General features: G+C 39.3%; 1 protein-coding gene across 5 annotated transcripts in view; it reads left to right on the plus strand.

The window, feature by feature from the left end:
* The window catches only part of CDC27 (cell division cycle 27), a 35,032-nt gene extending 22,022 nt beyond the window's left edge, over nt 1-13,010 (plus strand). For all 5 annotated transcript variants that reach the window (XM_075171288.1, XM_075171289.1, XM_075171285.1 and 2 more), the window contains exons 13-19: nt 393-545; nt 1,811-2,019; nt 2,702-2,819; nt 3,897-4,025; nt 5,746-5,820; nt 7,685-7,865; nt 10,224-13,010. In XM_075171288.1, the coding sequence (XP_075027389.1) occupies nt 393-545; nt 1,811-2,019; nt 2,702-2,819; nt 3,897-4,025; nt 5,746-5,820; nt 7,685-7,865; nt 10,224-10,306 (948 nt within the window). In that variant the 3' untranslated portion in view covers nt 10,307-13,010. The remainder of the gene's footprint in view (nt 1-392; nt 546-1,810; nt 2,020-2,701; nt 2,820-3,896; nt 4,026-5,745; nt 5,821-7,684; nt 7,866-10,223) is intronic.
* The last annotated feature ends 300 nt before the right edge of the window (nt 13,011-13,310 follow it).

Genomic DNA, 13,310 nt, shown 5'->3' on the forward strand with positions numbered 1-13,310 from the left:
GTTTACTGCAGTGATGGTCATGTTGCCTTTTGCCTGGAGGGGTGTAGGACTCGATATGAATGCGATACCTGTCACCTGTTAGAATGGCTAATAACTGGCCCATAAAAGTATGCTATACTTCCTGATTTTGCAGATAACTTTTTCTGCCTTACTTGTGCGCTGTGACAGAAACAGTAACTTAATCTGAGTCAGCAGTAGGGAGGGCTGGCTGCATTTCTGCTGGCATAACTATATTGGGGTATAGTCGCTTCCTTCGCTTGAAGGGAAGTTACAGGACTTGTAGCTCTGCGTAGTACACTTACAAAGCAAAGAGGATGCTCATATGAGGCTTCTAACCTTGACCTGTGTGCTCTGCTTTGTGGTGGAATTTTAAGTTTAATTTCTGTTCTTAGGCTGAGAGAATATTTTCAGAAGTAAGGAGGATTGAAAACTACAGAGTAGAAGGCATGGAGATCTATTCGACTACGCTGTGGCATCTGCAGAAGGATGTTGCTCTTTCAGTTCTTTCAAAGGACTTGACGGACATGGATAAAAACTCACCGGAGGTATAAAATGCTGTGGTCTTGAATGAGAAGAGGGTAACTGTATGTGGCAAAATCAATGATTCAGAACAAAGCTCTGAGCTCTAATCTAGTTTAAGTGTATTCTCCTGTGAGAACTGCATGGGAGAACTGGAGAGGGAGGTGGCAGGATTGTCTGTTGAACTGATGATGCCTGAAATGGCTTCTTAGAATTAGAATATCAGCTTACATGGAACAGGTTGAAACCTTTTATCTATTACTGATTATTTAAATTTGCATTGGCACCGTTCATCCAGGAAGATCATGGGTTAGTCAGTCACTCCTACTGCTGCCAGCATGCAAAGATAAGGAATATCTTTTTCCTGTACCACCTTTTAATTGCTGTAGTTAATTCACTCGCACTTAAAACATATTTGCTCTAGAATTTACTTTCAGACATAATGTTGCACATTTTTATACCAAAGTCCATTAAACTGGTATTATAAAGTCACGATACGCAAAAAGCCAGGCATCTTTTAATGGATGCCGCAGTAAAAGTAATAGATGTGTGCGTTTATAAATGTGTTCTTAATCTACAGTTTTCTCAACTCTGTTATATTGGGTTTTTTTTTTTTGTTGGAGGAGAGAATGCTGTTCATGTTGTCTCGTTAGCTTGTCTAATAGTGGAAAAATCAAAACGAATGAAGCGGTTGGTAGTTGTAGTAAGATAGTCTGGAGAGAAGAAAATGCAGATTCTAATACAAGGAGTGGAGAACAGCTATGCAATTTGGCAGTGATGCAAAAAATTCGGGGAAAACAAGGGACCCTGGGCTGTGATGCTTTACAATCTCAATGCTGGTTGCTGAGCAGGAGGGAAGGAGGAGGTTGCTGCTAAAATTGTTGCTCTGCAGATTTCCAGATTTGTCAGTTGGAGGGAGCTGAAGATTGAAAGTGAGTGTACTGTCTACCCCTTCATTATTCTTAAATATCTAATGTTTTATTTCTAGCCTTTTCAACAGCTTCAAAAGCTTTAGTCATCAAAGTATCTAATTGGCACAAACTTGTTGGGTGTCCTTAGATTCTCGATTTCTGTATTTCAGCTTGTCTAGCTATAAGGTGTATTTAGGCCTATCTGCCTCTCAGGAATGAGACTTAACTAACTGTTGTTTTATTATTATTGTTATTATTTTTTCATCTAGGAGGAAGTGATATACAATTATGTAAATCAGTATGGAAAAATCTGTTCAGTTCAAACTTAGTCACTCTGAGTTGTAAAAAGCGTGCTAATTTTGCAATGCTGTTTTTACTAGGCATGGTGTGCTGCAGGAAACTGTTTCAGCTTGCAACGAGAGCATGACATTGCAATCAAGTTCTTCCAGAGAGCCATTCAAGTTGATCCAAACTATGCTTATGCCTACACCCTGTTGGGGCATGAATTTGTGTTAACAGAAGAGCTAGACAAAGCATTAGCTTGTTTTAGAAATGCAATCAGAGTCAACCCTAGACACTATAACGCATGGTAAGTTTTGCTTCATCCCTCTCCTATTGCACGTGATGCAGAATTCCTTTTGGGGAAATATCTTCTGGATGTTGCCACTGCTATCGTTTCCCTACCACTCCTCTCTCTAAAAGAAAGCAAAGCTATATCCGCAGAAGATGTGGGCCTCATCTGTTTATTAAACAGTTACTTCCACAAGGAGGGCAAAAAATTGGAGTTTTTTTGATTTCCACGGATCTTCGTGGCTGTATTACCCCAGCTATTTTGTTCTTCTGTGCAGCCCTCCTCATGCATCTAGTTGATTGTTCTTCACTTGCAGTTGGAGAGATGAGAGATCTGCCCCTTTATACCTTAGGATACAGTTAGTTTCTTACAGCTTTTTCTGTGGGAAAAAATACATAAAGCAGTAAAAGTTAGATCTGCTAGTATAAGTCACTTAGTCTTGAGAAACTTTTTATATGCTCTTTACTTTGTAACTGTTTAGCCAGTCTTCCTGTGTATCAGATACCAATTCTTCAACCTACCCAACTGAGCAAAAAAACCAAGATAATTTTAGACATAGCTTTTTCCCACAAGAAATCGTTTCCCACCCTGGGTGGGGTTGGCAAGTCTATAGACCATTTCTGCCAGGTCACATTCACTGACAAAGACTAGTTTGATTAGAATACAGTCTTACTTAACAGAATTGTTTTTCTGCTTGTAGGTATGGCTTGGGAATGATTTATTACAAACAGGAAAAATTCAGTCTAGCAGAAATGCATTTCCAGAAAGCACTTGATATCAATCCTCAGAGCTCAGTCTTACTGTGTCACATTGGAGTAGTAAGTAGATTGCACTTAACTCTATCCTTGTCGTGGTTTTATCTGCTTCCATACTTCGTTTGCAGTAGAAAAGTCATTCTGAATGTTTTTGGCAAAAAAGCCCAACAAGTTCAGAGTACCTGTTGCAGGATCTTAAGTGCTATAGGAATGAATAACCACAGGATTAATGTGTCAGAAAAGAAACCCTCCTCTCTCTCCAAACTACTTTTAGCCAGTAATGGAATTATAATATCGGGTCATGTTTGTGAATCAGCCAAAATAGTAGTGATATGAAAATCAAGACTGTGTACAGATATTAATGTGAACAGAGTATTTATACAGGGTTTTTTATACTTAATACATAAGAAATTAAGTGGTTTTTAACTGCTATTGCATGCACTTGGACCAGCACTTCCAGTTCTATAAAATGCTAAGGCACCCATCTCGCCTCTCAGAGTGCAATATTTTTGTCCTGGCTGTGTGTTCGCATTGCCCTCACTCCAGTCACTTACAGATGTCACAACTTAGGCCACTTCATGCCAAGTGAAGTTTAAGTAGCAGGCGGCTACTTCAGCCACCATCCGTTCAATTAAATTTACAGGGCTATTTGAAAAGTTGGTCATTTATCCATCTGCTACTGCAGTCCATAGAAAACAGGAGCCTTACTCTAGTGAACGCCCGCTTACAAAGTCGGGAAGCGGTTCGCAGATATTCGTGATGGTGACTTAAGGCTGTGTCAGCGTGATGGATGGCTACCTGCTGGCATTCATTTCCCTTCTGCGTGGCAGCAAAGCAGTGTCAAATTCTACAGGGATAGTGGCTTCTTCTCGCTTATATACTGAGAAAGGCATTGAGTTCACTCCTGGCCAAAGGTTAAATGATTTCTGTCAGCCATTGGGTGGGGAGAAGATTTTGAGGTGGAGAGGGGGCGAGGTGAAGTTTTCTTCCTGTAAGAAACTTTGTTAAGACTTGGTCTAGAATTAGACAAATATTTTTTTAAAGGAACAGATTGTAAGTAAATGTAGTCAAATGGATTTGTACTTGTCTGGCAGATGAGCTGTTATTTTCCCTTTTAAAATTGTTCTCTTTCTGTAATAGGTCCAGCATGCACTGAAAAAATCGGAAAAGGCTTTGGATACTTTAAACAAAGCTATTAACATTGACCCCAAGAACCCGCTATGCAAATTCCATAGAGCTTCTGTATTATTTGCAAATGAAAAATACAAGGTAAGATTTGGTACATGTAGACAACCTTAAGTTATCTTTAAATTGCTGTAGCTAGGAATGGGGATGCACTGGAAGCTAAATGTTTACAGATTGGCACTGGGTAGCACCAGGGCTTGCAGGAAGAGCCTGGGACACTGGCCTGTCTTGTAGAGGCTAACAGGAAGCATTTGCTTTGACAAGTTCGCCAAATTTTTTGATTGTTTGATGCTTTTTAAATTGCCATTATTTTAGTCTGGCCCTGGAAAAAGAAAAGAAAGAAGGGGAAATTATTGCAGCTGTCACTGACATGTGGCTGTATTATCATGAGTTTACTAAAAAAAGGCTCAGCAAATTTCCCCATAACCAATTACAGCAATAAGAACCAGCTATTTCAAAGGCTGTGTTATCGAGTGAAAAATAAGAAGCCAAGCAACTTTGATCTGATTCCCTGCTGACCTGTACCCCTTTAGAATGAGCGAAGATCTTCCCACAGTCTGTCTTTCCAGTGACTGTTGTCCTCTGGCCTGCTTTTTTTGGCCACAGAAGACAAGCCGCAGTCTGGTTTTTGAAACCTTGCTTCAGAAATGTCTGTGCGCATGTAAAGGGAAAACTCTACATAGATCTCTTTTTTTTTTTTTGAAAATTCATAACTGAACAATTAAATATAAAATTTATTAAGATTAAGGACTTAATGAAGTGCCCATTTGTAGATTGTTTTTAAAATTAAAAAGCAGAGGATAAATACAAGAGGGGGGGAAAATAAATCTAATAGTGCACTATGTTATTGCCCCTGCGCTAGTGAAGGAACTTGTTGACCATGGTGAAGCGGTGTTTTAGGAAATAAAACACTTGGACTTTATCAGGCTGAGACTTGTAAGACTAAAGTTATGCTGTTCACATAAAATACATAAAACTTAATTAAATGTTTTGGTTTTTAGCACCAGTACTAAGAGAATTTTGATAGTGTGATAAATTTGGCTAGTGTTAGGTAAATAAATGTACCATTTAGGTAGCAAGCCCTAGCTTGAAATTGTCTTCATGTGAATAAATTTTAGAGGGTTGAATGGAAGTTTTTATAACTAAAAACAATGTTTATTTCTATCTGCAGACTTAATAGGTAGAATTTCTTAATGCCAGTTACTGTCACAGCAGAATAAATTGCTCCAGTGTCAACAGTTAGTTTAAAAGTAAAGTAGAAGTTTCACTAAATATTTTGGACTTCAAATGCCTAATATAAACACAGTCATCATTTGTAAAAGTCCACAGATACATATCTAAAACCAGAACCTTTCAAAAGTATAGGCTTGAGAGCAGTACATCCAGCACAGAATACATCAATATTCTTATTTTTTCAGAAGCTCAGTATACTAAAGGAAGTGCCCACTGTAAATACACTGTCAGGTTCGTGTCTTCTGCCCTATTATGCCTTGTTAGGGGCAACAGGGGCATTTGATGTCAGAGTTGTTAGATGTGTTGTAGGAGACCAAAGCCCAATAAACTTGCTCTATTTCTGTAATAATGGGGCTATAATATGCTACAATATTTAAATGAGAATCAAATGTAAAAGGAATTTTAGATGCTTCTCGTGAGATTGTACTATTGTTCTTGATGGAATATTCTATATGTAAATGCCAGGATTTTTTTTTTTTCCACATTAGTGCTAAGTCACAGTTTAGTGATGTCATAACTGGTTGCAGACTGCTAGCTTGTATTTACTAAGCTCTTTTTTCTTCCTTTTCAGTCTGCTTTACAAGAACTTGAAGAACTGAAACAGATTGTTCCCAAAGAGTCTCTTGTTTACTTTTTAATAGGAAAGGTAGGTAAAACTTAATGGTGATCATAAGTTCTTTGGTTTCCTTTGTTGCAGAAATGTATGCCTAATGAGAAAATTTGATGCCTGTCACTAAGCTGCTTCCATTTGGAGCCGTATTCTAAAAATTCCCAAAGCTTTAAATAAGGCTTACTGCTCACAGCTTTCTTATGTATCAGCTTTTAAATGCAAAAGACGGTTATTACTGGAGCAGCCTTCAGCTCTCTTTAAAACAAACGAAGAAAAAAATAACCCAAGCCAGCGTTATTCTTTGCCTGCTTTGATTTCACCACTGTCAACTTGAAAGATAATTAATTTAATAAAGTAAAAAATTGATCCTGATAAAAATACTTCGCTGAAAAGAGATACAGTGGTTATGCACACAGCCGTATATCTTTCCTTGAAAATGGAACTCTATCAAGACTTGACTCCATACGATAGCAATGATGTTAAGGATTATCCACTGATCACATTTTGAGGGATAGCCCACTCATCAGTCAGCAGTGTTGGCTATTTGCACATATAGCTATTAAAATGTTGAATCGCATTCTAATGCATTTTATCAGAAATGCTGAACAAGGAGTAATTCTAGAATACTCCTAAGTCTCCATCAATAGCCTCAGTGTCCTTTTCAGCTGACGGCCTCCCCAAAAGGGTTGTAGAAGGTTATCAGTTTGAAAGTAAGAAGAGTCTTTAATGAGGCTGATAGAGAAGGCTAGCACAGGAAAAGATATTACTAGTTTGTCAGCTGTGTTTACATTCCAACCTTCTTTGTGTTTAATGCCAGAGAAAAGTAATCTGGTAATAGAAATCCTCCTTCCTCACCATCTTCTCTGCTAATATGTTTTAAATAAGTTCTGCGGCTTTCTTCTGTGGGGTGTCTGTTCACTAGCAAGCAACAAGACAAACTTACATTTAGCACAGTACTGGATAACTCTTAATCAGCAAGATTTCTTTTTTTTTTTTTTAAACTGGGGAGAGGTAAAAGGATTTGTGCTGGAATTTGTTGACTGGTATTTGTCCAGGAGTAGCTGGACCTCTAAATTGACATTAGAGTTGCCACGTCTTGACAAATTTAAGTACTTTCACTGTTTAAATGCTTAACACAGATAAATTACTTGCTTGTCTGTCCTTAATGATAAGGTGAGCTTCAGTGCAAGTTACAGTGACGAAGAAGGTAAAATATGGGCTGGTTTCTGCAATGCAGTGTTATCTTGAAAATGTTGCTGTTCAGTTTAACAGGACAATGTCCCGTTATTTTCTCCACCTGCCAGTGACAGTTAAAATGCCACTTGAGGACGTGAATGGCTGTGCTGAGTCAGATCAAAAATCTGTCTAACCGTGTATCCTGCCTTTGCTAGTGCTCAATATGAGAGCTGTAGGGAAGAGTACAAGATTAATGTGTGCACGTGATGATACTTCCCCAGACTATTCTCTGGGCCTCTGACATTAGAAATCTGAGGCTTTGGACTTTTCTGAGCCACAAGTAGATTTGGGGTTACAATGACTCAAGAAATGGAAAGAGTGGTGAGGAGGTAAGACGAAACAAAACATGTACACTAATAGCTTTTACACCACCCTGCTGCGGAGCTCCAAAGCTTAAATTTATATCTGAAGATCCACGTCCTTATTTTTTTGAATCTGTCAGCTGCTGGTTTAATTTAATTTTTTTGGAGTCTTAAATAGAAACACTTGCTCACTCTTTCTACACATATTTGCCATTTCCCTTGGGACTTGTATAATAAATCTCTCATATCTACTCTCTGTTGCTTTACATAAAATATCAGTTAACTGTGGCTTGGTATGTTTGTTGTCCAAACCCTCAGGTAGCAACTTCATGTAAATGTAGCCTCTTATGCTTTTATTTTAGGTTTATAAAAAACTGGGGCAAACACATTTGGCCCTAATGAATTTCTCATGGGCAATGGACTTAGATCCCAAAGGAGCCAATAACCAGATTAAAGAGGCCATTGATAAACGTTACCTTCCAGATGATGAGGAACCAATAACTCAAGAAGAACAAATCAGTGAATGTTACCCCTATGAATCAGGTTTGTATTTCCAACCCTTTGTCATTCAAGGGAGGTATTTCCACTTAAGCAGTAGGAAGAATCCCAGCTTTAATGAGTGTAACACACTGCTCAACCTCCCTGCTCGGCAAGAACTCCAGAGGCTCTTCATTCAGAAGAATTCATTCATGCTTCCTACAGTAATCATGAAATAAAGGATTGTGACATTTGTTTAGAATCTATAGATGGAGTAGGACAGAGATAATGGCTACTGTAAATTTATACAAATCATGGTTGGCTAATAGCATCCTAGGAGAGCAAAATGCTCCCAGAGCCGCAAATCTTCCCTCGTAGGAGCACCAAATCCTTTCAAGGTAACTGAATGGCAATTGAAATTGTCTGTAGAGGCTTTGTCAAAAGTTAAACAAACTGGATGTTGGGTAAAAATATTTGGTCTGCTAAACATAAAAGGTAGCTTTTGATGAAAGTCATGGAAGCAGTTTCATTTGAATGACGAGAAAATAACACTCCCATTATACTACTTGGGAATAATCCACAAAAAGGAATGGCCTGGGTTTCTCGTCTCTCTAGCTTTTTGTTATGAGCTTAAATTCCATGAAGCACGGGTAGCTCTGTGAAGCATGGATAGTCATAAATACTGACCTCTTTGATGCAGACTGAAATAGTGATAGAAAATAAATACTAATAAGCAATGTAATTCTTTTCCTCTAAAGAAGAAGATATAGCAGGTTTTGGATTCTTATTAATAGATGTATGCCCTGTTCTGCAATTCTGAATCTTCAACAGAAAAAGTTGTCATGTTTTCCTGCTGTGTACCATCTTAATTTTTATTGATCCTTTTTAATGTGCTTTTTAATACTGGAAACTTATCCTGCCCTGCACTTCCTGAAGTAGCAAGCGTTTTTCTCTCCCTGCTATTGTAGCTGGGCTGACTTAGAACACGGGCTCACTGGGGGCTGAGCATGTTTCTGACCAGAAGATGGAGACAGAGTACTTGAACTGCCGAGTGACACCTAGGCGGTACAAAAAACCCCGAAAACCCCACACCTCAAAAAAAAAAAAAAAAAAAAAAAAAAAAACCAAAAACAAAACAAAAAACCAAAACAAAAAAAAACAAAACAAAAAACCCAACACCCACAAAAAACCCAAAACCAACCAACCAAACAAAAAAAACCAACCCAAAAAAAAAAGAAAAAAACAAGAACTTAATCTGTCCAATAACGTAGGTAAAATAAAACAGTGTTAGGCTGTGTGTAAGCAATTCCGTTTCCCTGGCTGTGCAGATAAATTGTAGAAGAGTTTCACAGTCTCAGCTGAATAACTCTTTTAAGGATACATGAGACAAGCTAATGTAAATTAAGGTAGCACTGGGGTCAGGGGGGGAATTGCTTTTAATATATTGGCTAGTGTAAGCCATTTTTTGCATTAAATTGCCTAGCATGGGACTGGCTGTGTCCATTGTACAGAAACCTGTAAAGTGTTTGCATTAAAGCAATAAAAGGCATCTGTGTTTCCCCACATGAAACCACTTAGGTATTTGGGAACTTACAATTAATATGCTAAATTGTACTATGGAAAGCAGACTCAAGTCATGTTCCTGTGTTTGAAGAACAACCATCACTAGATATTTACCTTTGTTCTAATTTTAACAAGTATAGAAGTTAAATATTTAAGGGTAGCCTCTCAGGATATATACATTTATCTTCTATGCTGTGCATGGCATGCTGTCTTTATTCAAGCAGCAGTAGCAATCTGGTTTTCCTGGAAGCTCTAAGCTAGCCGTCATCTGAGCGGCGTGAGCGGAGTAATTCTTCAGCATTGGAAACGTCTGTATGCATTTACTCAAAGCAGTTCTCTTGCCACATATTCTTTGTCACGGAAGCAGGGAGCAAGTGAAGGCTGCCTAACACTACTAGTTGAATCTTACTTGATTGTAAATTCAAATGCACAAATGCAGTCCCAGTGCAGTAATGCAGTGGGTAACTAATGTGAGCATTTCAGGCAGCCGGTGTGTTTTGAAGGAGTGGGAAGGTTAAATGGCTCCTAAGGCAATTTTGGAACCCTCCATACCAATCCCCACCTAAGTAGGTGTCAGAGATTTCAGCTTTTTAACAGAAGATGGCTAAGGCAGCATGTTTTGTTAATACGTACTTTGTGTTAATTCCTTTCTAAATGCATTTATTTAGACTTCGTTAAGCTGGCAGGGGTCAGTGTATTAGAAGGAAAAAGAGAAAAGCCATACGGCTTTAAAGCATTTTGAGGGGAAGCCCAAACCCACTGCTACTGTGCTTTTGGCGTGCTGGAGCTGATGGTGGGGGAATCTTTGTAGTGAAGCAGCCCAGTAGTGTTTGACTACTTTGTGTTTCTTTTTCTTTCAAGTTGGCACAGACGAATCCCAAGAGAGCAGCATGACGGATGCAGATGACACACAGCTCCACGCAGTTGAAAGTGATGAATTTTAACCTCCAAAAGCCAGTATCTGAGCTTGAGTGTGTGACTGGTACTGTTGTGTTCTCCCCTTCCTTCGCATCCTGGGTCTTCACATCACTGAGCCAGCGTTGTCATTATTCTCCACTGACACCATGAGTACACCACTCGGACTTAAACTGTACACAGAGTTAATGGCAGTGCAATATTCAGCTGCTACTGGGTCTGACTAGTTGGCTCTTACGCGTTTATGAAAGAGACTGAGGAGGAAATGCTATTTTTGGACTCCCCTTTGCTGGAAAAATATCATGGAAGAAAGGCTTGTGGTTTGCTGTAACGAAGCCAGTAGATGTGGGGATAGTACTAATGAAGCAGTGTCTTGTTCTTTTTCCAGAAATGTGTCTTAGTTTGGTTCTTTCTTGGTAAGCAGAGTGCTGAACCTCATTTCCAAGTTCTTCAAGGACAGTGTTGACAAATGCAGGCTGTTAAAGACTTTTGCATATTGTAGTGTAACTTAAATGCCAGGGAATGTAAATGACCTTAAAGCTGCAGCGTCTCCAGTGAACAAACCCAATGCACGTGCTCAGGACTGGGAGCGTGTCAGACTACGTAAAACATCCCGTGTCCCTACTTAGAGTGCAAACTTGCAGGAGTGGAAACTTGCAGGAGAATCACACTGCAGAATTAAAGCTTTCATGACATGCTTTCATGTTCTAACCAAGAATTAATTTATTCACCTAGTTTCTGAAAGGTCAGTGTTTACTTTGTACTTCAAAGAAACAAGTCAGCAACACCTTGCTTCATTTTTCATATACCCCTTGACTTGTTCTTCCCCTTTTAAGAATAGAAGTTAATAAAAGGCAAAATCAAGAGGGAAACGTAGATACAACTGTAATGTGAAAACATCAAACCCTTACTCCAGAGTGACTGCGTGTTTCTAAGCAGATAGACTGGGAAGACCGTGGAAGCCTTAATACAATCAGAACCTTAGTCAAACGCATCAAATAATTGTCTAAGATTAGCATCATTTTTAAAACTGTTTTGTTAAGTGTGGTCCACGCAGGATGCAAAAATGTGCAATTATCTGTCTTTCTCCTGTTTTTTTTTTTTTTTAAGCTGTTCTTTAATGTTCTCACTCTAGGAATGCTTTCCTCTTCTACAGAGGCTGCTTCTGTGAAAAGAAAGCTACGCCACGTTAACGAGTCCAAAATGGTCTTTCTCTGTAGCATTCTGCAGCAACAATCGGTGCCCTTTATGCAGTGATGATAAAGAAAGTGTATGATATAAGCAGTTTTAAAGAGCAATTTATGCAGAATAAATTGGGAATGATAAAATTTCATAGCAACATTTTTGTTGTGATCAGTCTTAATGTGTTTTTTTTTTTTTGTAATGTATTGGTTTTTAGGGGTCTTTTAGTTACCTTTAGAACTTCAATTTTTTAAATTCTGTCCTTGTCTTACACTGGGCACGTCTTCTGTCACAGCTCCTCTCTGGTCATGAGCCACACGGACACCTTTATCGTTTGAAAAATACTCCTCAAGTGCTGAGCAAAAATATAATTCTCTGATTTTTTTTTTTTTTTAAAGTAGGAGGATAAGCAGTGAAAAATAGGCTTAAACTCCCCTGATAGCGTGAAGAGGAATTTCTAAAATCTGAGGAATGATAATATATTAAAGGAGCTTTGTGCCTCTGCCACGTACTTCTGATCAGCTTGTGTCTGGAAGGTTGGTGAATTGGAAAATCATGACGTGTTTCAGCTGGCTTGAGCATACCGAATCTAGCACCGCTTTTTGTGGCGATAGATATTCTGGGGCGATTCCCTTTCCTGATGAGTCCTCCCCGAGGAAGACACGGGGTTCAAATTTCCCGAGCGCTGATCCGCATCTACGGCAGAGTTCACGCACGGTGCTCTCGAGTTACCCGTGTCTGTCCCGGCGTGGTTGCCCCGTCCAGAGCGTTGCAGAGCGTCTCTGCAGCTTCCCGCTGCATCCCTCCCCAAGCACCTCAGCATAAGGTCTGGAGGCAGCGCTTGTGTGAATGCCACCAATTAACGTGTTAATTGGCTTCCTTCTGGTTCCCAACATATTTTCTAAGCAAAAAGCAGGAGTAAGCAGGTGCTACTCTCGGGATTTTTCCATAACAAATGCTATTGTTTAAGTGGGGACCAGAGATCTAGGAAATTAGGTGGCTCTTTAACTTTTCTTTTGTTCTCTAAAAATTGTCAACAATTGTAGTAAAATTTTCAACACCCTGGAAAGAGCTCTTAATTCAACCTGGAAGATTTAATACTTAAAACTGTTCCTTGCTTTATATGTACATCATACCTGAAAGTGATTTTTCTTTTTTCCCAAGAATTTTTTTACCTTCTAAATAGATACACAAAATTAGTATTTAACCAGTAAAATTTTGCTCTCTTTGAAGAAGGGCAGAGAGAAGGACGGCGAGCATGAAGGCACTCTGGCAGCCAGGTTAGAGCAAGTGTGTTCACTGAAAAGAATTAGGGAACTGTCATTTTCTTACAACAAAACTATGGAAAAATGCAAAGTGTGGGTGTGGTGTGTACTATTTGCATTGAAACAATGTAATTTGTCTTTTTCCTTTTTTTTTTTTTTGGCTTTTCCTGACTTTTTATTTCAAAAATTGTACAGTCTTAGGAAAAAAAAAAAAAGTCTTTTCTGTTAATATATTTGCGATTCATTAAAGGATGTGGAAAATCCAAATAAACTACTTTTAAAAGCAGGCTTATCCCCAGGTCCTCTGGGTCAGTGTTGGGATTCATCCTTGAGGCGATGGGCGAGCGCGGCGGAGCTGGAGGGAGGGTTAAGGACGCGCCTCGGGGTACGTGGGGGCTCCTTTCGGTCCTGCGGTAGCTGGTGATCCGGGTGTCGCCTGCGAATCTGCCGCAGGCTTCCAGCGAAGCGGGCTGCGAGGACGTCTTCCTGGGCTGGAGCTTTGGGTGAGGTGTGGGCTGTTCATCTTGCATCCTGCAGCTGGAAAGGAGGGTCAATAAACTCCCAAGTATGGAGCAGATATTTTTTT

Source organism: Calonectris borealis, chromosome 22, assembly GCF_964195595.1.
Source record: "Calonectris borealis chromosome 22, bCalBor7.hap1.2, whole genome shotgun sequence".
NCBI classification, from domain to species: domain Eukaryota; kingdom Metazoa; phylum Chordata; class Aves; order Procellariiformes; family Procellariidae; genus Calonectris; species Calonectris borealis.